Here is a 24,125-nt window from a genome sequence, read left to right on the forward strand (position 1 = left end):
GCAGAAGTTATGATACATCAATTTCATATGCATCATTCCATCCATGCAACCATCAGTCTATTTATTTCATCCATTTTCCAAGCTGACTCATTCTAATACATTTCCATCTAATGCGGGACAGGGTTATGCACAAGCCACATACCCATCCTGGATGATAAAACAGTCCATCAGAGGACACACCGATGCACACTCACTCACGACAGGACCATTTAAGAATTGAACATTGGCGTCAGGATTTGTTTGTCATGTAATTTTGATTTGTACAGAAGCAAATTTTGTAAGCAGCTAGAATGCTGGATACTTTGTGTTCGAACCAAGAGCTGCTTTTAATTGAAACTCCTGTCTTAATTAAGCATGCTGCATTAGACTTTTATTGTGCTACTAGCTGTGCAACCCATCTAAGATGGGTTGGAATATAAGTAATCAGCACTTAATGCATATGTCTCTGTTATATGCCATTTGGTATGGGATTCGTATAAGCAGTGTTAATGTTTTTAGATGTGCATTGGAATAACAAATGCATGCATTTTTTTTTTACTAAAAATGTTTTGTGATGCACCGTCTTTTGGAATGACAGAGAGATAGAAACCTGGACAGACACACAGACATACACACTGACACTTACACACTTAACATTTTATTAAGGTTGACTGCAAAATAATATTTACCTTTGATAGAAATTATACAAAAAGTTACAATTTCCACATCTTGAGTTTATACTTTTTAAGTTATTTTAAAATGCTTTGTTAAGCAGTTACCTGCTAAAGATTTCATAGCTGGAAATGTTATTGAAGTAGCTTCTTTTCTTTAGTATTTAGTGCCTGTGCCACTGTTGTCATTATTTGGTTACACTTTAGAGCTTAAGCTCTATAAAAGATAGATAGAAGAACAAAATGAAGATGCACTGCCATTTACTGAAAGTAATGAAAGAAATGCAAACTTGTCCCTCAAAATGAGAATAGGAAAAAGCCAGTTGATTACATAAACAATAAAAAACACTACTATTTTTTAAAAATAGTTTTAGTTAAGAAAGAGCAGACACAGGTGCAAATGTCAGGAGCAGCTACTTCATAGTTACAGTCTGTGATTCATATCAAGCAACTGATGAGAAAACAAGTCATTTTAATGGAAATAAAACAGCTGAATCTTAGAAAGAATGATCAGAATAGTTTAGTCATACTTGTGTAATTACTTTGAAAGTATTTTTTAAGTATTTTTGGATTGACACAATAAAGTTAAAACTAGTGAATAATGACATATTTAATTAAGATGATGAGTCCAGTTAACGTCAAGAATTGGTTGGAACAAAAACGTGCACCCAGTGCAGCCCTTCTTTGACGGAGCTGAGTAGCTAGGCTGCAATGAATTAAACTATATTTGTTGCATATTTTATGTGCAAACAGACACTTTAACAGCAGATAGTTAGTCAGTATGGTTTGTTTTCAGTCACATTTATGAGTTGTCAGTGGATCTACAGTAAATTCACAAGCATATGCTAACCAATCCATCTTTTTAGCCACTGGGTCAAATTGCCTAAGAAGAATGTTTTTATCTAATAGCACGCACAGTTTTTCCATAGGGTAAGGTAATATTATGTCATTTAGAAGCCTCCCCTTAAGTTAGAAAGTCTAATACATTGCATTGTGACACTAAAATCACTCCAGTCTTCGTATACAGATTATTGTTGTAATTTTATTCTCCCACTTCCAGTGGTTTTTTTTTTAATATTTCACTTTTCTTTTTTAACATCCTTAATTTGGACTACAGATTCAGGTAAGATTAAGAACTAATACATACTGTGCTGGTTTTGGTTTGTGCAGTGGAAAAAGTATATTTTTCAGTTCTGTTGTATAACGTGTCTATTATATTACATGAACTTCATTGTGTATACCCTTGCTTGTGCCGTATATATGGGTGTGTACTAATTATGTAATTATGTATTGGTGTAAAATAACTCATATGTTATTTGTACTAGTGTATTGTTGTTAAAAACATGTTCTGTTTGAAAGAGCAAATGCGGTGATCTCAAACATTTTAAATTTGCCAAAATATTTAGGTAATAAATCTTCACACAGTTGACTTTTTAAAATGCTGTAATAGGTAAACAAGGAATACTATTTAGCAGTGGCTTTCTCTACTGGTGTATAATTCAATCTACTTTACTCTAATACTCTTTTTTTTTTATTCAAGACAAACTCAGAAAAGTTAAACAGGTTTACCAATAAAGAAACTGCAGCAGTAAAGTAAAAATAATGCATTTCGATACACAATGTACATTTAAATGTACAATAATAGAGCTATAAAAATCTATTTATTATCTATGTAAATCTATAAAAATAATATGCATACTGTACCATGACTGCTCCTAAAGGAGAAAGTTAGGAAGAAAAATTGAAATACACAAAAGATGTGACATTGGTGGAAAACAGTAATAGAACAACAAAATTAATTAACAAAATAGAGAAAATAAACTTCTGGGTGGTCTGTTGTCTATTTGGTACCAAGGGACACAAAAGAAAAATAATAAGAGAATTGGAAAAGCTTAGTAACAGCAGATCAGGGTTAAAATTCAATCTAGACACATAACTACCTGATATGTTTTGCACCAGGTTTTAGTAAAAGAGTGATGCGCTAAATAATTATATGGATTTGAATCGTGAATCTGATATAGCATCTGATACAATAGCAGGCAGGTCATTTTAAAGTTTGAGTGGGATGCAGCAAAAGGTCTTAGCCAGTTGTCTCATTTATGCTTGTGTCTTGTAATCAAAATGCTCATTTTCACAGTTTAGGATGTTCAAAGATGGACTTCGAAATCAACCTAAACTAACTTGGAAGCTAAAGGACAGACTTAACATGGGTGATGTGATTATAGTATCTACTTTTTATTTCACCATAATTTGAAAAATCAATGTTATTTTTAGATTCCTTGAATCTCAAAATGTGTAACTGGATACACAATTATTGAAAATTCATCCAGGAAAAAGTTACAAAAAATTAACAAAGACTGCTAACTATACGAAGACACTGATCCAGTAGTTTGTGTGGCCCCCAAGTGGTTGTATGCATGCCTGACGATGTCGGGAAATGCTCCTAATGAGACCATGGATGGTGTCTTGGGGGATCTCCTCACAGATCTCGACCAGGACATCACTGAGCTCCTGGACAACCTGAGGTGCAACGTGGTGGTGTCAAATGGACCAAAACATAATGTCCCAGAAGAGGTATTCTATTGGATTTAGGTCAGGCGAATGTGGGGGCCAGTTAATGGTATCAATTCCTTCATCCTCCAGGAACTGCCTGCATACTCTTGTACATGAGGCTGGGCAATGTTGTGCATCAGGAGGAACCCAGGACCCACTGCACCAGCATAGAGTCTGACAATGATTCCAAGGACTTCATCCCAATACCTAATGACAGTCAAGGTTCTGTTGTCTAGCCTGTAGAGGTCTGTGCCTCCTCAGACTCAGACTCCTCAGACTGACCCACCACCAAACCGGTCGTGCTGAACGATGTTACAGGAAACATAATGTTCTCCACAACTTCTCCAGACCTTTTCATGTCTGTCACATGTGCTTAGGGTGAACCTGCTCTCCTCTGTGAAAAGCACAGGGTGCTAGTGGTGCACCTGCCAATTCTGGTATTCTATGGCAAATGCCAATTGGGCTCCACGATGCCAGGCAGTGAGCACAGGGCCCACTAGAGGATGTCAGGCCCTCAGGCCACCCTCATGAAGCCTGTTTCTGCTTGTTTGGTCAGAGACATTCACACCAGTGGCCTGCTGGAGGTCATTATGTAGGGCTCTGGCAATGCTCATCCTGTTCCTCCTTTCCCAAAGGAGCAGATACCAATCCTGCTGATGGGTTAAGGACCTTCTATGGCCCTGTCCAGCTCTCCTAGAGTAACTGCCTGCCTCCTGGAATGTCCTCCATGCCCTTGAGACTGTGCTGGAAGACACAGCAAACCTTCTGGGAATGACACATATTTATGTGCAATCCTGGAGAAGTTGGACTACCTGTGCAGTCTCGGTAGAGTCCAGGTATCGCCTCGTGCTATCAGTAGTGACCCTGACCGTAGCCAAATGCAAAACTAGTGAAAAAAACAGTCAGAAAAGATGAGGAGGAAAAAATGTCATTGGCCTCCACCTGTTAAACCATTCCTGTTTTGGGGGTCTTCTCATTGTTGCCGCTCTAGTGCACCTGTTGTTAATTTCACTAACATCAAAGCAGCTGAAACTGATTAACAACCCTCTCTGCTACTTAACTGACCAGATCAACGTCCCAGAAATTTCATTGACTTGATGCTATATTCTAATTAAAAAGTGTTCCTTTAATTTTTTTTGAGCAGTATATATACTGTGTGTATGTATATATATATATATATATATATATATATATATATATATGTGTGTGTATATGTATGTATATATATGTATGTATATATATATGTATGTATGTGTGTGTTTTTCTTGTGTATTCTCTAAACTCTTGTACTGCGACTAAGGACCAGCTGCCCTTCTGTTGGCTGGCTTTTTGCCCAATTATCTACCCATCTCTTATATCCAGTGTATGCGTGGAAATATTGGATTAAAGGTCTTGGTTTTGGTCACAACAACTTTATGTTGCAGGATTTCTGCCAAATAGACAGCCAAAAAATCCTGCCGAGTCCGCCAATTGTAGCAACCAGGGGGTGTTACCGAGCCCCAAACCCAAGACACAGTAATACCTGACACACTTTTAGAATACCCCGTGACCCTGTATTTGGATTCAGCGGGTTAGGAAATGGATGGATGGATGACTTTTAGAATACAATAAGTGATATTTATTTATCCAAATCATGTTTCCACAATCACCTCAGGTCTGCAATTGGACAAGAAAGACTGAATCATTTGACTCATTTGATGTCTGATTGTCAGGGTCTGGATTTAAGTGATCTGATCAAGGACTTTGCTGTAAAGAAATTCAGAAAAGTACCATTTTGAAAAGCAAGCTTTTGTCTGTGTTAATATATAGAATGACCCATTCATTATTTTATATTCATTTTTGGAGGTGTTTACAATAGGGTTCTATAGTTGACTTTTCAAACCTTGGTTTGTGATAGTTGCTTGTCATCTTAGCTGCAATAGTTAATTAAAGGTAAAGGCTTTGATATAGCATACTTTGTCCTTCATAATTTCAGAGAGTAAGCTCCTGTTTTTCGGCTCTTTAGAATTTGCCATTGATTTTAAAGTTAAGACTTTGTAATAATAATGTACTTGTTGTGTCTCTGAGACCTGGACACTAATGTGCAATCATAGAATTTTGTGTTGGTAGAGCCCTAAAAATGCAGGGTATCCAGCATGAACACCTTGCCAGTTTAGAGGTGCCTGAGATTGTGTTACCTTGCTTATGAGCAACTTCAGAACACAGCAAGAGAGAAAAGAATGGGAAGTTAAACTCATGCTAAAATTTAACACATTACAACATGGCTTGAATGGAGACAATAGTTTTATGGCCAGATATGAGGATTGTTTGCATCTCTCAGACTGTCACAGACAACCTGACTACAGATCCACATTGTACTGAAAACTCATCAGAAACTTCAAAAGACTTTGTTGGACAGTTAGTTATCTTATCTAAAGATCTTACCTATACATTGCTAAATGAATCTTAGCCTGAAGAGGTTACATTTAAGATGCCTCACTTAAAGGTTTTCCAATGTTGTATCTGTCTCGGTGTCCATATAAACATAGGGAACTCCAGTTTCTGTATTACATCTTGCCTGAAGAAGGGGCCTGAGTTGCCTTGAAAGTTTGCATATTGTAATCTTTTTAGTTAGCCAATAAAAGGTGTCATTTTGCTTGACTTCTCACTACATTCATAATGGCTAACATGGTACAGTACCCTAGTAATAATAATTCTTTGCATTTATATAGCGCTTTTCTCACTACTCAAAGTACTCAGCAATTGCAGGTTAAGGACCTTGCTCAAGGGCCCAACAGAGCAGAGTCCCTATTGGCATTTACGGGATTCAAACTGGCAACCTTCCAATTGCCAGTGTAGATCCCTAGCCTAAGAGCCACCACTACGCCTTTAGATGTGTCTGTGAAAATACAAAAGCAAAATTTTCAGTGTAGGTCAAATACTGGACACTTTCATAATTAAATAGAGATTAGTTTTACAGGGACTACTTTTTTATATTTTATGTAGAATAAAGTTCAAGTCTTTGAATTTTTTTGATTCTTTTATTTTGAATTCATATGCAGTATATTATGGTAAAATATGTAAAGGTTATTTCCACACTGGAAAATGAAAAATATTGGCTTTATAGCCCTTATCAGGTGTGTGGGAAAAAAACCAAAACAGATTTAGTAGAGAAACAGACGCAGAGCCAAACCAAGGGAGATAAAAAATGTGAAACCACCAGAGTGAATGAGAAAAGGAGGTATAAGAGGTGAGATTTAAAAGGTTAGTTGGTCAGTGAATGCTAGAATAATAAGTGATCCAAGTCTATGAATGAGCTAAGATTAGTACCTAGCAGACACCCAGCTGAGAGAGCACCTTTGCATGCTATTGTAGGAAACGCGTTAGTGTTAAGGAAGAAGTAGGCCATGCATGTGTCTCAGGGCACTAGCCCCTAAGATAGAGAGGCACCTGATTAATAACTGATGAGCTTTGTTAAGCAACATGGCCTGATCTCATTGAAACTGTTGTAATGTTCTAATTCACAAGCTTAAACATGGTAAAGTTACTGATGATATTCCATCAAAATGTTACAGGGCAAGAAACCTAGTTTTGGCCAAGGACGAATGAAGAAAAGGGAGAATGTTTAAAAGCCATTCTTGTTCTTGGCTGATAAAAACCAACATATGACCCTAAATTGAAAGAATGAGACCATGTTGCCCTTTCAGTTGTATGCCAGACACAGATTCAAGCCTGTGTAGGCAGACCCAGAAGGTACCACATTTTCTTGTGTCATTCTTTGTACTTTCTATGTTTTACAATAAATGTAGAAACATTTTGAGTAAACATGCCATCATTAAAACATGACCACTTTGCGAGTGTGGAAAGCCTGTGAGGAGAGTACATAATATTCAACATTAACATTTAGAAAATTTAAACCCTTCAATGTTTCATTCCATAACACATTTGGGTGAATAATAACCCTGTCAGTATGAATTAATAAAATAGGAGTGGAAATTGGCAGCAAAAGACTTATTTCAAGTTAACAGAATTTACTTTTTTATATGTCTGCACGCACCTATAATATCCTTCAGAAAAGATAAGTGGCAGTCCTATTCTGCACAAATGAACATGTGGCTTTACTAAACCCTCTATTTTCAATGAAAGCTAAGCCACCAGAGTGTTGCAACCATCTTGACTTTCCATCATAACTAATTCCGAATGACTTTTCATTAAATTCCACTACTGTAAGTGATCCTTGTTTTAAGTTGTCAGGAGGCTCTTTAAAGACCTTCCAGTAAAAATTGCTAACTGAAATCAATCTGTGTATTTCACTTGTAACAGCATATTAGCACACAGTATATTTTTGCCTTCTTTTCTTTACCTTTTGTGGCACAAGAGGTAAAGATATTGTTTGGGCCTCACGATGATTGATTGTGTCTATTTAGCTGTGTTGCAAAGACCAACCTGTATTACGATCTGTTGTTCCCCTGATGCAACACTTGTAAAATAACATTCTTACATCCTTTTAATCTAATTTAGGGTCTTGGCAAATTGAAGCCAATCTTGAGAGCATTAGTTGAAAGAAAGGAACTTGTATCAGACAATGTGCTAGTCTTTCACAGGGCCCAACTAATATGCACTCACACACTTCATAACAAGAGGCCTGATTAAAATACCTGTTAACTTAACACACATTTATGGTATGCAGGAAGAAACTGAGAGTAATCAAAATATATTTATGTAGAAAGAGGGAGAACACATCAATCCCACGTACACAATAACGGGGAATGGGGTTTAAATCAAGGATGCTGGATCTGTCAGAAAGGAACTGTAACTGCTGTGTCACAATTCTGCCCCTTGAAAGAATTTATATCAGTCAGATTCTGTATATTGCCACAACTCTAATGATTTACTGATGTTTCTTAGTTCTGCATACATGTGTATCTCTTATAAAAACCATTGAGTGAAACACTAATTGTTAATCATTCTAATATTTTTTCCAATAAATAAAGATCTTGTCATCAGTTGTCTTGAGTGACCTTCCTAAATGAATGTTGTTCTCCAGGGGATGCTGGTGGTCTCAATAAGGTGTTAACAGAATCTCCCATTATCACCTTGCCAATCTGAATTAACCTGAAGCCTTGACTGTGTTTAGTTATGATCTTATCCTGTTCTCGGTTTTGTGGTCTTCTAAGAAAAAACTGTGTATGTATGTGTGTGTGTCTGTATATACAGTATATATAGCCAAAATATTTTAAAAAGTAAGATTTTTTGGAGGTTTCAATAAAAAAAAAAAATAAAACTCTACTTTATAAAACTTTATCCATCTCCACTTTCAGAGCAGTGGATACATGCTTAAGCAATAATAAAGTGAAGTTTCAAAAATCTGTCAACAGTAGGAAAGTCAATGCAGCCAAATCCCTTGAGGTTACACTTAACCTATGATTGGGTTAATATTGCTTGGCCACTTTTCATTTTACAGTTTACAAAGGGCTGTTGTTCTGCTTCCATTGAAGTTACCAGGGACTCCTTTCCAGTGTAAACTGTTTTCACTGGCTTGAACAAAGAGAACCTTTTTCACATTTTAGCTGTCATGCAGCAACTCTGTGCCATTTGAGTATGATATACAGCACCACGTTTATTTACAGCAGCCAGGGCAAAACAAATCTAAACTGTCATTCAAAACAGTCGACAATGTGCATGTTAGTTACTATTATTGTCTAACTTTGATTGCATTTAATAGGAAAAAAAACCTGTAGTTTTTATGTTTTTCCACATATCTAGTATGTGCAAAAGTATAATCCATTCCAAGTGACACTATTAAAGTGTATCTTGCTAAAACATTTATTTCTTTAGCACATTTTCATACAAATAGTGTAGGTCACAGTGGTCTAGAAGATGTCAAAGAAGTAGTTATATACAAAGAAAAACAAATTAAAATTAGATAAGAATAATGCATAAATAGCATACAAACAAAAAATCATGCACACTTACATAAGACAGACATATAATTAGGAATAATAGAGTCCTTAAATATAGGATTGCCTTTTAAAGTTTTTAAAAGACAGGTGACAGGCCGGACAGACAAAATAATAATAATTAAAAAAAAAAAAAAAACTCGAGTTAAGAGAAAAAAAATAAAATCTCTAGGGATTTCAGGCCAAAAGACCACCCAGCCCCCAATGGGCATTCTGCCTAACATAAATGTTCTTAAGTAGTTCTTTATTGTTTCTTTTATGGCTTCATCTTAGAGGCTTCGACACAGTTGGTCTCATACCAGATTGGGTTATTTGCTTTCATTCAAACATCACATGCGGCTGCAAAGGACTTTGATCAGGTGGTGGTGGTGGCGGCACAGAACATCACCGCAGAAGAACTGGAAAAGAAAACAGAGAAACATAAAGATTAATAAAGACTGCAGATTCAATGAAGAGAACAATATTTGTATGCACATCTAATTAATTTAAGGTACAACTAAAATGTAGTTATGCCAAATTAAAAAAGTGGGTTTTTAGGAGTTTTTAAAATTTTTAATTTTAATTAAGTTTAATTTAAAAATGATCTGCAGTATTAGCGTTTCTGTTTTATTATTTCTGTTGGTAAAGTATTCCAGATATTTGGTGCATAACCGCAAAATGTTGCCTCATCACTTGCTTTAAGCTTGGCGCTTAGAATAATGAGCAGAATGTTATTAGGAGAGCAAATGTTATGTTGGGGGAAAAGGCGCTTCAAAACATAGGAAGGAGCGAGATTATTTATAGCCTTTTACATCATCAGTAGTAGTTTACACCCAATAATTATGCACATGCTGTTTTCTTTTTGTTTCACTTTTCCTAAACAGACAATAAGATTAAGGATTTTTTTTTGTCCTCAATTATATTGTAATGTGGATTTTATTACAACTACTAATGATGACAACAGCTTTTTTTAATAGTTTCAAAACAATACAGTGTTCCAAATTGTTATGCATAATAGAGTTTGAAAACATTCAGCAGGTTGTAAAGAATTTGAAACAGAAATCATTGTATTTGTTGCATGAAGAGATAATTTTTCAAGGGATAAATGCAATTTAAATCAAAAAACATACTTACAGATCAAATTACATATTAATGTATGAGAACTCAATTGATATCACTTTCACAACTCTCCCATCAATTGAACTTATAAGTCCATGTAGAGTTTTTGCCTGTTTGTCATTTGAGGGTTCCAGTTTTGAGGTATAGTGACGTCCACCCTCACAGATCCTCCTTTTAAGGATGCTCCACAGGTTCTCAATAGAGTTGAGTTCAATGGAGGTTTTTCTCCCTTTATGCCCATAGCAGCTAAGGAGTCAGTGGTGTTCTTTGCAGCATGGGATGGTGTGTTGACTTGCATGAGAATAAATTTATTTCGGAAAACACACTTCTTTTTATAACATGGCAGCAAATGGTCAGTTAGGAACTTCACATATTTTGCAGAGGTCATTTTGACATCTTTAGGAACCTTAAAGGAACCTTCCATCTTACTTCCCAATATTCCAGCCCAAAACATCATGCTGCCACTTCCTTGTTGATGTTGCAGTTTTGTTGGAACAGTGTGGCCATTCACCAACCATCCAGAACTCCATCCTTCTGGAACTTTCAGTGTAGCTCGGCATTCATCAGTGAAAACATTTTTCTTTGTCAGCATTGGTTACGGGCAGCTGAAATACAGCTTTATGCACAACTGCAAGCCTCTGGCAGATCCTGCATCAAGAGGTTCTTGGGACTCCAGAGGAACAAGCAGCTTCTAATACCTGTTTACTGCTCATGAGTAGCTTCGTAAAAGCTCCTGCTTTAATACCATGTATTTGCCTGACTTTCCTTAATAAGCCTTTATCTGACCAAATTTGTTTGTGATGTGAATCTCACACAAATGTTTTCACAGTTCAATGATCTATCTTCAGTTTTCATGGAATATCAATTGTTTTCTTGCCTTTTGCAAAACATTGAACTGTTTCCCGTTTTTCATGTTTAGAAACCTACCTACCTACCTACCCACCTTTCTCTCTCTTTCTTTCTTTCTTTCTTTCTTTCACTTAATAATGAGGAGCAACCTCCTTAAGTAGGTTTCCTTTCAATTCCGATCACCTGACAAGTTAATGAAATAATTAACCTATCCGAGATTCATCCTCGTTATCTAAAAAGACAGGAGACACAAAACAAGCAAGACCTTTCATTGAAAAACTGAAAAACAAATGTTTATTTAACTTAAATCCTATAATTTGGAACACAGTGTAAAGTCATTTCTAATGGACACAGGTAACTCCTGCTAAAACTTTTGAGAATTTATGACTCCAGAACAACGTCTGTCAGCACACAGCCAAGCCAGATGGTCGCTCAGCGGTTTCTGAGGCAGAGGTGTGTGTGCTGCCAGCGTCTGAAAATGTGCTGGGCACAGCAGCACCATCACCGCCTGGAGTCATGTCCCCGGTACGGGGATCAGCTTTTGTAATATTGTCTGAAACAGAATAAAGAGATGGTGGACTGTGACTCGGCTTTTCATGTCGACTTTGATATCTGACCACTTCTTATTTTATTTCGGGCACTGTGTGACTTTCTGAATTTGATACAACAACGTATCACTCCGTCAACTTCCTTTTGTTGCTTTTACCACTGCTTAAGCCAACAAATAGTACGTTTTTCCTTGCCTCCACTTCGCATTTGTTGAAATTCTTATTTTGCTTTTGCCATTGGCTTTTAACAAAACACTGAAGGGAAAGAGCTATTTATATTGAAGGGGGAGTCCTGGGTGGGGCTGTAGGTGCGTGCACATACATTAAATTTCATATTCATTGGGATTTATAAAGGGAAAGTACAAGGAACTTGGCATTCTCACAGTTTTATTCACCTGAATTTTTTTTTTTTGTTTATAAATCCCAATCGACTACCACCCAAACAACAGAGCCCCATCTAGAATAGTCCTCTGCGTAAGATAAAACAGCAAGTAAAATGAAAAGGATGAGTAGAGCTCTTTTATGTTTGTTTTCGGATTACATTAATACAGTAAGGTCTTGATAAGTACAGAAAAAAAGGTTCTGAAAAGACCCTGGTAAAGAGTATTTGACTTTTTCCAATTTGAGGTGGTGGATTGGGATTATTCCATTTGAGTAAAAAAAATCTTTATGCAAGTAAGGTGATATAGGCTATTAAAACTGATTTTTCACAGCACACATTTATTCCATCTGGTATTACTCCAAATACTGCTGTTAAGGCATTAGGAGTGATTTTAAATGCAAGGCTATCCATGAGACAGACAGACCTTTGGCTAAAGTGTAGGAATGCACGCACTTGATGACATTGCTCATTTGATGGATCTAGCCCTGAGTACATTTTAAAAAAGGTCTATGTTATGAATGAACAATTTTTACTTGAATCTACTAGTCGTAATACAAGGCTTGCTGGGGAGGTTGTGCAAAGCAGAAGCCACTTATTTGGTAGTTGAGGGTTCCAGGGCATCTCATGACACACTCAATCACAGATGTTTGAAACCAGCATTTTGGAACTTTGAAGCAACAGTGTTAATGACTGCGCCATACGTATTTTACTGGTCATACTTTTCATGATCCTATTGATTCCAGTTGGAATTCTTGTTATCCAATGATCCATCGATTGATCCATTCATCCATTGTTTCTTTTAAATACTGTTGAAGTCACTCTTTGATCTGCATTTATGTAAGATATAGGAAACTATTTCTGTTTTTCTGCAGGCATTATATACTTTTATGCTGCTATGACAACATCTCATCTCAAATAACCAATATACAAGCAAGATTTTTACAACATCCTGGCTCTGGATTACTTATGACCCCCCCAACCACAACCTGTTCATATGCACTGAAAAAATCTTTGTTCATTTCCCCTTAGACCAGAACTATATATGTGCCTGTGATATTACTATTCATAATAAAGTTTTAGATATTGCAGGATATTTCTGAGCTTAAATCAGCAGCTTGTGTCAGGCATCAGCCCTGGAATGTGGGCCTCAATTTTTTTTGGGTACAGTTACATTCACTGATAGCAGCTTACTGAAACAAACACACAGAATGTGACCAGACCAGGAGTTAAGCTTGAACCCATGAAGTTGTGGGGCAGGGACATTAGCTGGGACATTAGCAGTATTGTCTAATTTCTAAATTATACCTGTAGTAAATACCAAAATTAAAATAATAGTTTATATACTGTATACTGTAGGATTCTCTTCCTGAATTGCCTGGAACAGTCTTGTTAAATTTATTTCTGCTTTTCCTCAGAAGAAAAAAAAGAAAACACTTGCAGATGGTGCTGCCAGTTTTAAGCAAGTAATGCATTTATAACTAATGCCAGCAATTCAACTAATTTGCAAGATAACTCGATACCTTTGTAAATAAAAAATCAAATATTACTGAAATAATACAATACATTTTTTGAGCGGCAGGGATAAGCATCCATACATTTCCATTCATCAGTAGTAACTGTACATCATCATCACTGATTTAACTACCATTTTTCTGGGCTTCTCCAATTAAACTGGTTGCCCTTCAAACCTTTTTCCTCCACTCTCTGTGGTCCCAGGCATCCGTTGGGTGCTAAAGAGTATCTTGACATTCCACAGTGTCAGTAGAATAATGTTTTGTGGTCTGATGAAACTAAGGTAGCATTGTTCAGTACAAATAGGCAGTAGTACTGTGTGTAAGGTGCAAAAAGGGCACAACATGAAAACATCATCTCAACAGTGCAGGGAACATCATGATTTGGGGTTATTTTACTGACTTGGACAGCTCAACATCATCAAGGGAGAAATGAATTCCCAGGTTTATCAAGGTATCCTACAGGATGGCTGTCCACTAGTAGAAGCTTGGTAGAAGTTTGGTGATGCAGCAGAACATGACCCAAAACATCAGAGAAAATCTGCTACACAATAGCTTCAGAAAAATAAAAGCCACCTTTTGGAATTTCTCAGGCAAATCCCAGACCCTAAGATAACAGAGATGATGTGCAATGACCTCAAGATAACTATTCACATCAGACAGTCTAAGAAAATTGCTGATCTGTAACAAAGATTGGTCTATTATTCCTTCAGAATGTTGTGCAGGTCTGATCTGAAACAACCGGAAGAGCTTGTTAGAGGTTATTGATGTCAAAGGAGGTTCAACCAGTTATTAAATTCAATAGTTCATTTACTTTATCAATTGTACCGTGAATGTTTGATTGCAAGGATTGTAATTCTTTTGTATTGGCTTTCGTTTATTGTTTTTGTCTGTACCTGTGGCTTAAATTAAGATCAGATCACATTTTATTTAATGCAGAAAACCAGGACATTTCAAAAGGTTCACTTAATTTTTCTTTCCATTGTAGCACCAAGACAAGATTGCAAAAGAGCAATTTGTTTACAAGACCATGTTAAATAAACTGCAGATATGGTCTGAAGAATCCAAAGTAAATCTAGTACAGGTGTTTCATATGAGATATGCAATGTCTTTTGAATTTGTTAGGCCATTGAAAGTCAGTAGACTTGGGACAGCTCTTGTCCTAAGAAGAAGTTTGGTTTTTCTTTCTTAGAAGTAAAGCATCCTTTTTAGCGCACTTGCAGAAAGGAGACACACTGTAGTTCAATAGCTGGCCTTAGCTGCTTGGAGGTACAGTACATGCAGAGAGATATTGGATTTATGGTAGTAAGTTGCTAAACCAAGCTGTGATCGTTTGATCAGGTTTTATCTGAACTGAAAATCCTTTAGTATCGCTAAGGATCAGAAGTAAAATGTGCTGTTACATTCTTAGGCCAGAGCTATACTTCACGCGACGCATGCTGCAGCGGACGCTCCTGCTACGCAAGCATTGTAGTGTTCATACTTTTGCGCGTAATTTACGTAAATCTGGAGGAATCCACCAGGTGGCAGTGCGAGATATTATCACGGTGAGAACATGTTCGGCTTCTCTGTGTTGTGAATTGCCTAGAACACTCATTAAATTCTGATGACACCTTACCGCAATATCTCTGAAAATTATGTTTATTGACTAAATCCATCAATCCAGGGATGTGTCCATTCCAGCAAGCACTGGGCACGAGTGAGAAACAATCCCTGGATGAGGCCTCAACTCATCGCAAGATGAATACAAGCACTCGCATACACTAGCGTCATTTTAGCAGCACCAAATCCCCAAATCTGCATATCTTTGGAAGAAAACCGGAGCACATTGTGGAATACAAGCAGGAAATACCAGCAACATAACTCCCTGCGAGACAGCAGTGCTATCGCTCCACCACCGTGACACCCCCATGTGTGTAATTATTAACAGTATTCATTATTTAAACGAAATTATATGTAAATTTGTATCATGCACACTTTAATGCATTTCATCATGAAAGTGGTATCAAGTACAAATCTAAATGTGCAGAGAGTTGGAATATCATACATTTAATTAGTTCTGTGTGGTGATCTATTGCTGCTGGTCCAAGAAGCTCGTAGTGATTAAAAACTGGGATGACGTTTACGATGGTCTGCATTAATGATAAAGTAAACTACGAGGTTAAAGTGGACATTTCGAGATTAAAGCCGAAATTTCCACTTTAATCACAAAATACACGTTTCACCTTGTCCTTTATTTTTTTCTCAGTGGCTCAAATACAGCGCTATACATTATGTTGCTGTTGTTAAGTTGCAAAAAAAAAGACAGCACAAAAGATGGTATGTGAGACTTTTAAAATGTATCGTGTCATTACGATCGGGAATATGCGACGCTTGAATATAAAAGCACCACGAATGCATCTGTATGTCGGCATTTTGCGTCACCACATCAAAGCATTCATCCCGTAGGATCTGCATAGTGGCTTTCTGTCACATATAGATAGTAAACAGAGACACTGAAATCATGTTCCGACTTTTAGCACACTGCGCCCCTTGACTTTTTGCTGGTACCGCATCTCGCGCACGTGTCGCACCAATTTCTGAGGACCTGCTCAATGGACGCGCGAAGTGAACGCTGGGAACGCATGGCAGCCATGATGCGGGTGCGTATGCGTTCTGAGCGTGAAGTATAAATCGGCCCTTAGGGTACCATCATAGTAACTCTATATCAGGGATCTTCACTCAGGGTTCTGGAGGGCCGCAGTGGTGGCAGGTTTTCTATTCAACTACCACTTTCTTAATTAACAGGCAGCCATTGCTAATAATGAAACTTGGTATTTAATTATACTGCTTGTTAGGGCTTTCATTCATCCACGTCCAATTTGAAATACATTTTAGAGTTTTTAGAGTTTTCTGTTCAGAGGAAAGTATCCATTTATTTTGCAAACTGGAACAGATTTGTACTTCATGATCCTTCCCTTTTTCTTTTATGTATAAAAAATTTATTAACAGAGATATTTTATGATGCACATTCATCATTGTAAATGGAACTACATTAGCTCTAGGGAAGATTTTTTTTTGTTATTTACATTTCATTATTAACTGGTTGGCTGTTTAAGAAAGCACCAAACAATTAAAACCTACTGTAAATGCTGCGGTTTAAAGCTAAAATAGACAATTAAGGGTACTAAACTGTAACAAGTGAGCTAACTAAAAGTAAGCCTAAAACACAGACTGCTTTAGCAGCAAATAAATGGGTTCCAATTAAGAAATTTGTTAAAATAAAAACCTGCACCCACTGTGGCTCTCCAGGACCTTGAGTGAAGATCTCTGCTGTACAAAGTAGTTAAAAATTTGTCTTGGATGAATGACTGGACTTACAAGTAATATCATTAAATACCAAGTTTCATTATCAGCAAGGACTGCCTTCTAATTAGGAAATGGTTTGGAACAAAAATCTTTAGCCAATGCGGCCCTCCAGGACCACGAGTGCCCTATATAAGGGGTTACCAAACTCAGTTACAGGGACCCACTGTGGCTGCAGGTTGTTGTTTCAACCAGTTTCACAATCAGAGATAAGAATTGATCTCATTTAATTAACAGGACTTTTTTCTGTTCTCTTATTCTGCATCTAGAATGCATTTAGAAATATTTCTATTTTTGCTATAGCTTTAAATGATTGGATTTGTATTTAATCAGTTTCTACCTTGTTCTTTGTGTGTTTTAACATATCTGCTTTAATACGTATTTATTAATTAGTATAATCTACAATTGTATTTTAACTGAAAATTGTTTACTGCGCTCTGTGTCTGCATTCAATGAAAAGTGCTATACAAAAAATAAATTGCAATTGTTTTCCTATTATTTTCCCCTTTTTGGTGTAGTTTGCTCTCTTCATTGTATCCTAATAATGACAATTAAACAACAAGCAGAGCAGACACCTGGGAAAACACAGAAAAATGAAAGGCTGCAAAATCTTCAGTATCAGATCCACAGATTAGTAAATAATAAATGAAATAACCAAGAATACATGGAAAAGTAGAATGAAAATCAGGGCGAAAATGTTGCTAAAAAGTTTTTTAAAAATCCCCATATAGCTGCGTACTACATTTTAATTAAAAATTACCAAATTTAGTTTTGAAATTTCTATATTAACACAAAGGCAGCTTAATTAATTGGCTTGGAGTCCAATTAAAAACAGACGTTGGTTTGATCAAAACCCCTGCAGCCATGTTCGAGTTTGTGAATCATTACTCTGTATCATCTCAAAACCCACTTAACCCAGTCAAGGATCGGGGGGGTTGGAGTTTGAACCCCACAAGACAAGCAGCTGGTCCTTCCCAGAGCCTGCTTTCACCGTGTGCAAAAGGTTCATTTAATTTTTCTTTCCATTGTAGCACCAAGACAAGATTGCAAAAGAGCAATTTGTTTACAAGACCATGTTAAATAAACTGCAGATATGGTCTGAAGAATCCAAAGTAAATCTAGTACAGGTGTTTCATATGAGATATGCAATGTCTTTTGAATTTGTTAGGCCATTGAAAGTCAGTAGACTTGGGACAGCTCTTGTCCTAAGAAGAAGTTTGGTTTTTCTTTCTTAGAAGTAAAGCATCCTTTTTAGCGCACTTGCAGAAAGGAGACACACTGTAGTTCAATAGCTGGCCTTAGCTGCTTGGAGGTACAGTACATGCAGAGAGATATTGGTTTTGTGGTAGTAAGTTGCTAAACCAAGCTGTGAACGTTTGATCAGGTTTTATCTGAACTGAAAATCCTTTAGTATCGCTAAGGATCAGAAGTAAAATGTGCTGTTACATTCTTAGGCCAGAGCTATACTTCACGCGACGCATGCTGCAGCGGACGCTCCTGCTACGCAAGCATTGTAGTGTTCATACTTGCGCGCGTACTTTACGTAAATCTGGAGGAATCCACCAGGTGGCAGTGCGAGATATTATCACGGTGAAAACATGTTCGGCTTCTCTGTGTTGTAAATTCTGATGACACCCTACCGCAATATCTCTGAAAATTATGTTTATTGACTAAATCAATCCAGGGATGTGTCCATTCCAGCAAGCATTGGGCATGAGTGAGAAACAATCCCTGGACGAGGCCTCAGCTCATTGCAAGGTGAATACAAGCACTCGCATACACTAGCGTCATGTTAGCAGCACCAAATCCCCAAATCTGTATATCTTTGGAAGGAAACCGGAGCACATTGTGGAATACAAGCAGGAAATACCAGCTACATAACTCCCTGCGAGACAGCAGTGCTATCACGCCACCACCGTGACACCCCAGTGGCCAGTTCGGAATCATCAGTCCACCTAACATTTGAGAATGTGATAGGAAAACCAAAGCAGGCAGCAGAAAGCTCACACTGTCACAGGGAGACGATGCAGACGCCACACAGATAATATTTGGTAGAGGATTCAAACCTAAGATGCTAGATTCTCACTGTGCCACTCCATAATGACTCTCATAATGACATTTTAAATACATTTATAAAGTATCAGTACAAGGACAAGGAAGGCTAGAAAGCCATTCTCAATGTCTTATATAGGCTCTGCAGATGAGATTTTAATTCATACAAAAAACTCACATGTTCAGTGTTTATTTTAAACAAGACCACCCAGGGTTTATATTATGGTATTGTGTATTTTAATGTTATGATCTTATCATAGAAAAGTAGAGATATTCAATGTCCAGTCAGCTGTGCTATATATTTAATTAATTCTTTAATCATGAATATTCATCCCTGAATACGGCAGTTTTGCATCCTTGAGCTGCATTGAGCTAATTTCAATGGCACCTCAGAAGTGTGGGTTGTCAAACTCAATCAGCCAAAAAATGAATCAAGGGTAATAACAAACCTGTCTTTTATCTATCAGTTCTTTCAGAACAGCAAAAAAAATGGACGAGTCCTTGTTTTTTTTGCTTGTTCGCGAAAGCTTATGTTCATTTTGTGCAGAACATTTTCTTTTCACTTTGCATGTTGTTGGTTGACTAATGTGGCCTCTTCTGATTCCAGCTAATAATATTGCATGTTTTTTCCCCTTCCCGTTGCTGCATGGCTATGCTGATAACCTCGTAGGACCCTGCAGTGGGACACTGACCCTTCTGTTCTACAGCTGCAATCTGACTCTGAACTTGGGTATATATTGTTCAGTTACCTTTGTTGTTTTATGAAATGATTTTATAAAATCCAAGACTTTATGAAAACAGTTCTATGGCATTATTAAAAATTTAGAGTTAATTATTATTATATTAGAATTTATTGAACTAAGTAAAAACTACTGGTTTTAACGGAAATGTTAATATTCTCCTTAGCAGCGTTTATAGCCACATTTCCATTGTTTTTTTTTTAAACTGTTGTAGCATTTCATCAGAATGTTTCTTAAAAAGAAGTCAAATGAATCAATATTCAGAATAATCAGCGCTACCATGTTGCTTGCCATCCTGCCTAACAAATATATGGACGGGAATAAACACCAGTGCTTATAAAATAACAGCTGACAACAAGAGTCCATCCATCCATTATCCACCCCACTATATCCTAACTACAGGGTCACAGGGGTCTGCTGGAGCCAATCCCAGCCAGCACAGGGCGCAAGGCAGGAAACAAACCCTGGGCAGGGCACCAGCCCACTGCAGGGCATGCACACACTAGGAACAATTTAGAATCGCCAATGCACCTAACCTGCATGTCTTTGGATTGTGGGAGGAAACCGGAGTACCTGGAGGAAACCCACGCAGACACGGGGAGAACATGCAAACTCCATGCTGGGAGGACCCGGGAAGCGAACCCGGGTCTCCTAAGTGCGAGGCAGCAGCGCTACCCACTGTGCCACCCGCAACAAGGGGCAAGGAAATAAAAGCTCAATCTATACCATTTAGTATTTATTGTGTTTAAATTCCCTTTGTTTAATAAAGTTCTCTTGTTTATTTGTTGGGGTATCTGCCCAATTTTAGGAATTATATAATTAATTTATCAATAATGTGGCCTTTGTTTACCATTGTGTTTTTCACCAGTTATTGTGTTGAAAATGAAACATTAATGCATAAATGGGGGATTTAGTGCCATTCATTGCAGCAAACCCCTCTATAATATAAAAGCAAGAGCAAAGGTCCACCAATGTGTCCAATTAAACAGTAAAAGCAAGATAGTTGTCTCCAAAACACATCTATTAGTTTTGTAGGATAAATCTCCATCTGCTCTGCCCTGTACTTTTTATTTATTCACCTAAAGCCTTATTCTGGTTTGGCTTGATTCCTCATCAGAACATTACACCTGGTGGTTTAGGCTTTCCCAATGTAACTTTTGTTCCTTTACACTAATGTCAATCCCATAAGTCCCAGGATTTCTTCAAGTTTTGTCAGTAATTTTGCTTTGTCTTCTGGGGTCAGCTCCTGAGGAGTATTCTCCACCAGATGAGGATGACACCACCATGCCTCACAATAGGGTTGGTGCTCTCAAGATAATTATTTGTGGTGTTAGTCTTCTCTTACAACAAAAGAGCTTAGCAATACGATCAGATTAAATCACACAGAATTTTTAACCATTTGTTTAGCCAATCACATGCAGAACAGCAAACTGTGTTCATGTTTTGTTGGTGGTTTATTTGTAAGTAAAGGCCTTGACTTTTCTATTCTCCTTTCTAGCAGAGTGTTCTGTAATGCAGCAGGCAAACAGTGTTCTTATATTCTATTCCTCCAGTCTCCATGGTAAAAGACTGCAACTCCTTTGGCGTTACTATATAACTTTTCACGGCTTCCTTTACATCCATTCACACATCTATATGTTTTTAACATGCTAATTAATTGGGCCAACCAACTCTTGACAGTGTGGTAGTCCATCATAGAACATACCTAGATAATACATGTACCCATTAACCTGAAATGCAGCCCCGTAGGATGTCACAGAGAAACTGGATAAGCTGGAGAAAGCCCAGTTGACACTGGGAGAACACGCAGCCTTCATGAACAGAAGGCTGGGATTTGAACCCTAAAGCTGTGAAAATATGAAGCCAGTATTGTTACCTTCTCTGTCACTGTATGCCATGGAAATGTTCTTATACTTTGGTTTTTACTGACACTTATTAATAACCATTACTGCATCTTTCTAAGGTTACTTATGTTAGGAGCTTGCTAAGCAACATTCAGACTTCCAGAAGTGTGTTTATGATATCAAAACTCCAATGAATCAGTTTAATGGTACCCAGGTGGAATCCATTCAGCTCATTAGGTTACTTCTGAACCCAAATTGGTTACACCAGATCACCTTATCTGTAATCAGATATTTTCTGTATTTTTTAATATAGAAGGGTATCTGCGTAATTTTGTTTTTGCTTTTATATCACAGAAGCTTTTTATGTTGCTTAAATGCCAAACATTCAAATTAGATACACTACAATTTGTATACTGTAACACAAAGAACGGTGAATACATTTTACATCTGCTGTAAAGTGTAATATACTGTACATGCAGCCGGGTCTCTTATGGGTTTCCTCATTTATATCAATTCCTAAATGAAGGAACCCATCTAGAACCTTCTGTTAGTAGCCTTTTTGTAGTCACTGTGCACACCTCCAAGAGCATTTCATTACATTTCCTTGCTCCTCTTCTAAGCTCCAATCTTAAGTCCTCTCTTCAGAGAGAGGGGTCCACACTGGAACTGTGTTCCTGATTGTCTGCATCACAACTGCACCTCCGATTTCCACACAAGTCAAGCAACTTGTAGACACAAAGCACAACGACCGCACTTCAATGTATTTTGGTCACAAGTAAGCATATTTACATGGTTATTGTGTATAGTGAACTCTACACTTCACCATTATTCACAAGCTACATGAAAATGAAAAATTCAGTTTAGAATGCCATAGAAAATTTTCATAAGGAAAGCTTGATTTTAATATGAATGAAATAAAATGTATGCTTTTATTTTCTTCATCTAAGTTGCAAATTCATTTAAATTTCAAGGTTTGCCAATGGTAGACATAAATGAATGGTTTGTAAATTATATATACTTGTATTTTTTTGTTTAATGTATACAGCATAAATTGTTCTACTAACCCATTCAAGATAATGATACAAGAAATCTTGCAAATGCAAGGAGGCCCTTAAGTCCCTTGTAGTATTTACATTATCCCAGTATTCCAACAAGCTGCTTTTTAGCATACATAATGGTATATACTATATTCCTTAGCTATTCCCGTTTTTATATGGGGTCACTATTTCTTTGACTAGAAGTTTCAACATAATTTTTATGGCCAGATGCCTTTTCTGATGCCAACCCTCTGGTGCCATGATAAACAATAAGCTTAATCATGGCGCCAGAGAGACGTGACGTGTTGTCTTTTGGTCAGACATTCAAGTGAGGATTTTACTGTACTTTTTATGTTTCCCCTGTTGTAAGTCTCTTTGGATAAAAGTGCCTGCTAATCAAATAAAGGTAAATGTAAATTTACCCAACACGTGAGACAATACTACTACTACTGTACAATGACGACAATCTTACCCAGTAGTTTGTTTTGGATTTTCACAGTCTTTTATGTGAAATAGCCATCTTGAATTTAGTTCCCCTTATTTCCATCAATTTCTTCAAATGAATGTTTCATATTTCCTTTTTATAGTCATAGATGTACAAACTCAGTCTTCTACTCCAATATATCAATTCTTCTACTGTGGCGTTTGGATGTACCCAGAACAATGCCAAACCCTGGGTAATTTACCATAAAACATGCTATGTTGAATGTTTTCATAAAACCTTTCCTCTTAGAATAGATTATTTGGTGTTATTATAGCAACCCTAAACTAAATTTCCATACTGTATATTTTGATATATTGTACTAAAGAAAGAAAAGGATTTAGAAGTTTTATTGACACAATAGGCAAAGTGAGGAAACAAATAATACATTAAATAAAATACTAGGATGTGATATATAAAATGGTGAAAATAAACCTGGTAAATTTATGCTCACTATGCTGTATGCACTAATAACACCACATTTGGGGTATTTTGTGAAAAGACCGAGCAGCACTAGGAGGTGCAGAATAAAGTGACCAATCACATCCTGGGACCAGAGGTCATGTTCTACTCTGAAAGCCTATGTGTATGACACCTCTTTAATCTCGAGCATCGAAGCCTGTGTAGGGACCTAATCCAGGTCTTCAAACCTCTTAAAAATGTTGATAAAGTTGATTCAGTCTGCTAATGAATGAATCGCAGAGTTGTTCTTGCAAATTAATGAGACATGGATTCAAGATGGAAACGTATTTCTTCACCCAATCAATTGTGGAAATGTGGAATAAGCTACAAGGTCATGTAGCTAAAGTGAAGATCCTGGCAGCATTTCTACAATATCTAAATGAGATATTGGGATAATTTAGCAGTTAGCTGTCCAGAAAAAAAAAAATCTTGATTGTTTAAACAATCTCTTCTTGTTCATACACCTTTTTTATATTCTCAACTATCACTATAATGGTAGTTACATTTCCCAAAAGCAATACGATGACTACATTTATCATGATTTCTCTATTTTGGGTTAAATCAGTATTCATAAAATAAGTATACATTATGATTAATTATCATTATTTCATCTCTCACACGCACACACATAAAG

The 24,125-nt window shown here is 37.0% G+C and overlaps 1 protein-coding gene across 8 annotated transcripts in view; it reads left to right on the forward strand.

The window, feature by feature from the left end:
- The window catches only part of LOC120515735 (cytoplasmic dynein 1 intermediate chain 1), a 459,517-nt gene that overhangs the window by 51,269 nt on the left and 384,123 nt on the right, over positions 1 to 24,125 (forward strand). For 3 of the 8 annotated variants that reach the window (XM_039737001.1, XM_039737000.1, XM_039737003.1), the window contains 2 exons: positions 1,768 to 1,773; positions 19,598 to 19,657. The exons of 2 other annotated variants lie outside the window; for them this stretch is intronic. In XM_039737001.1, coding sequence (XP_039592935.1) covers positions 1,768 to 1,773; positions 19,598 to 19,657 — 66 coding nt within the window. The remainder of the gene's footprint in view (positions 1 to 1,767; positions 1,774 to 19,597; positions 19,658 to 24,125) is intronic. 3 more of the 8 variants (XM_039737002.1, XM_039737004.1, XM_039737005.1) reach the window with 2 other exon arrangements.

This window comes from Polypterus senegalus, chromosome 15 (assembly GCF_016835505.1).
Source record: "Polypterus senegalus isolate Bchr_013 chromosome 15, ASM1683550v1, whole genome shotgun sequence".
NCBI lineage: Eukaryota > Metazoa > Chordata > Cladistia > Polypteriformes > Polypteridae > Polypterus > Polypterus senegalus.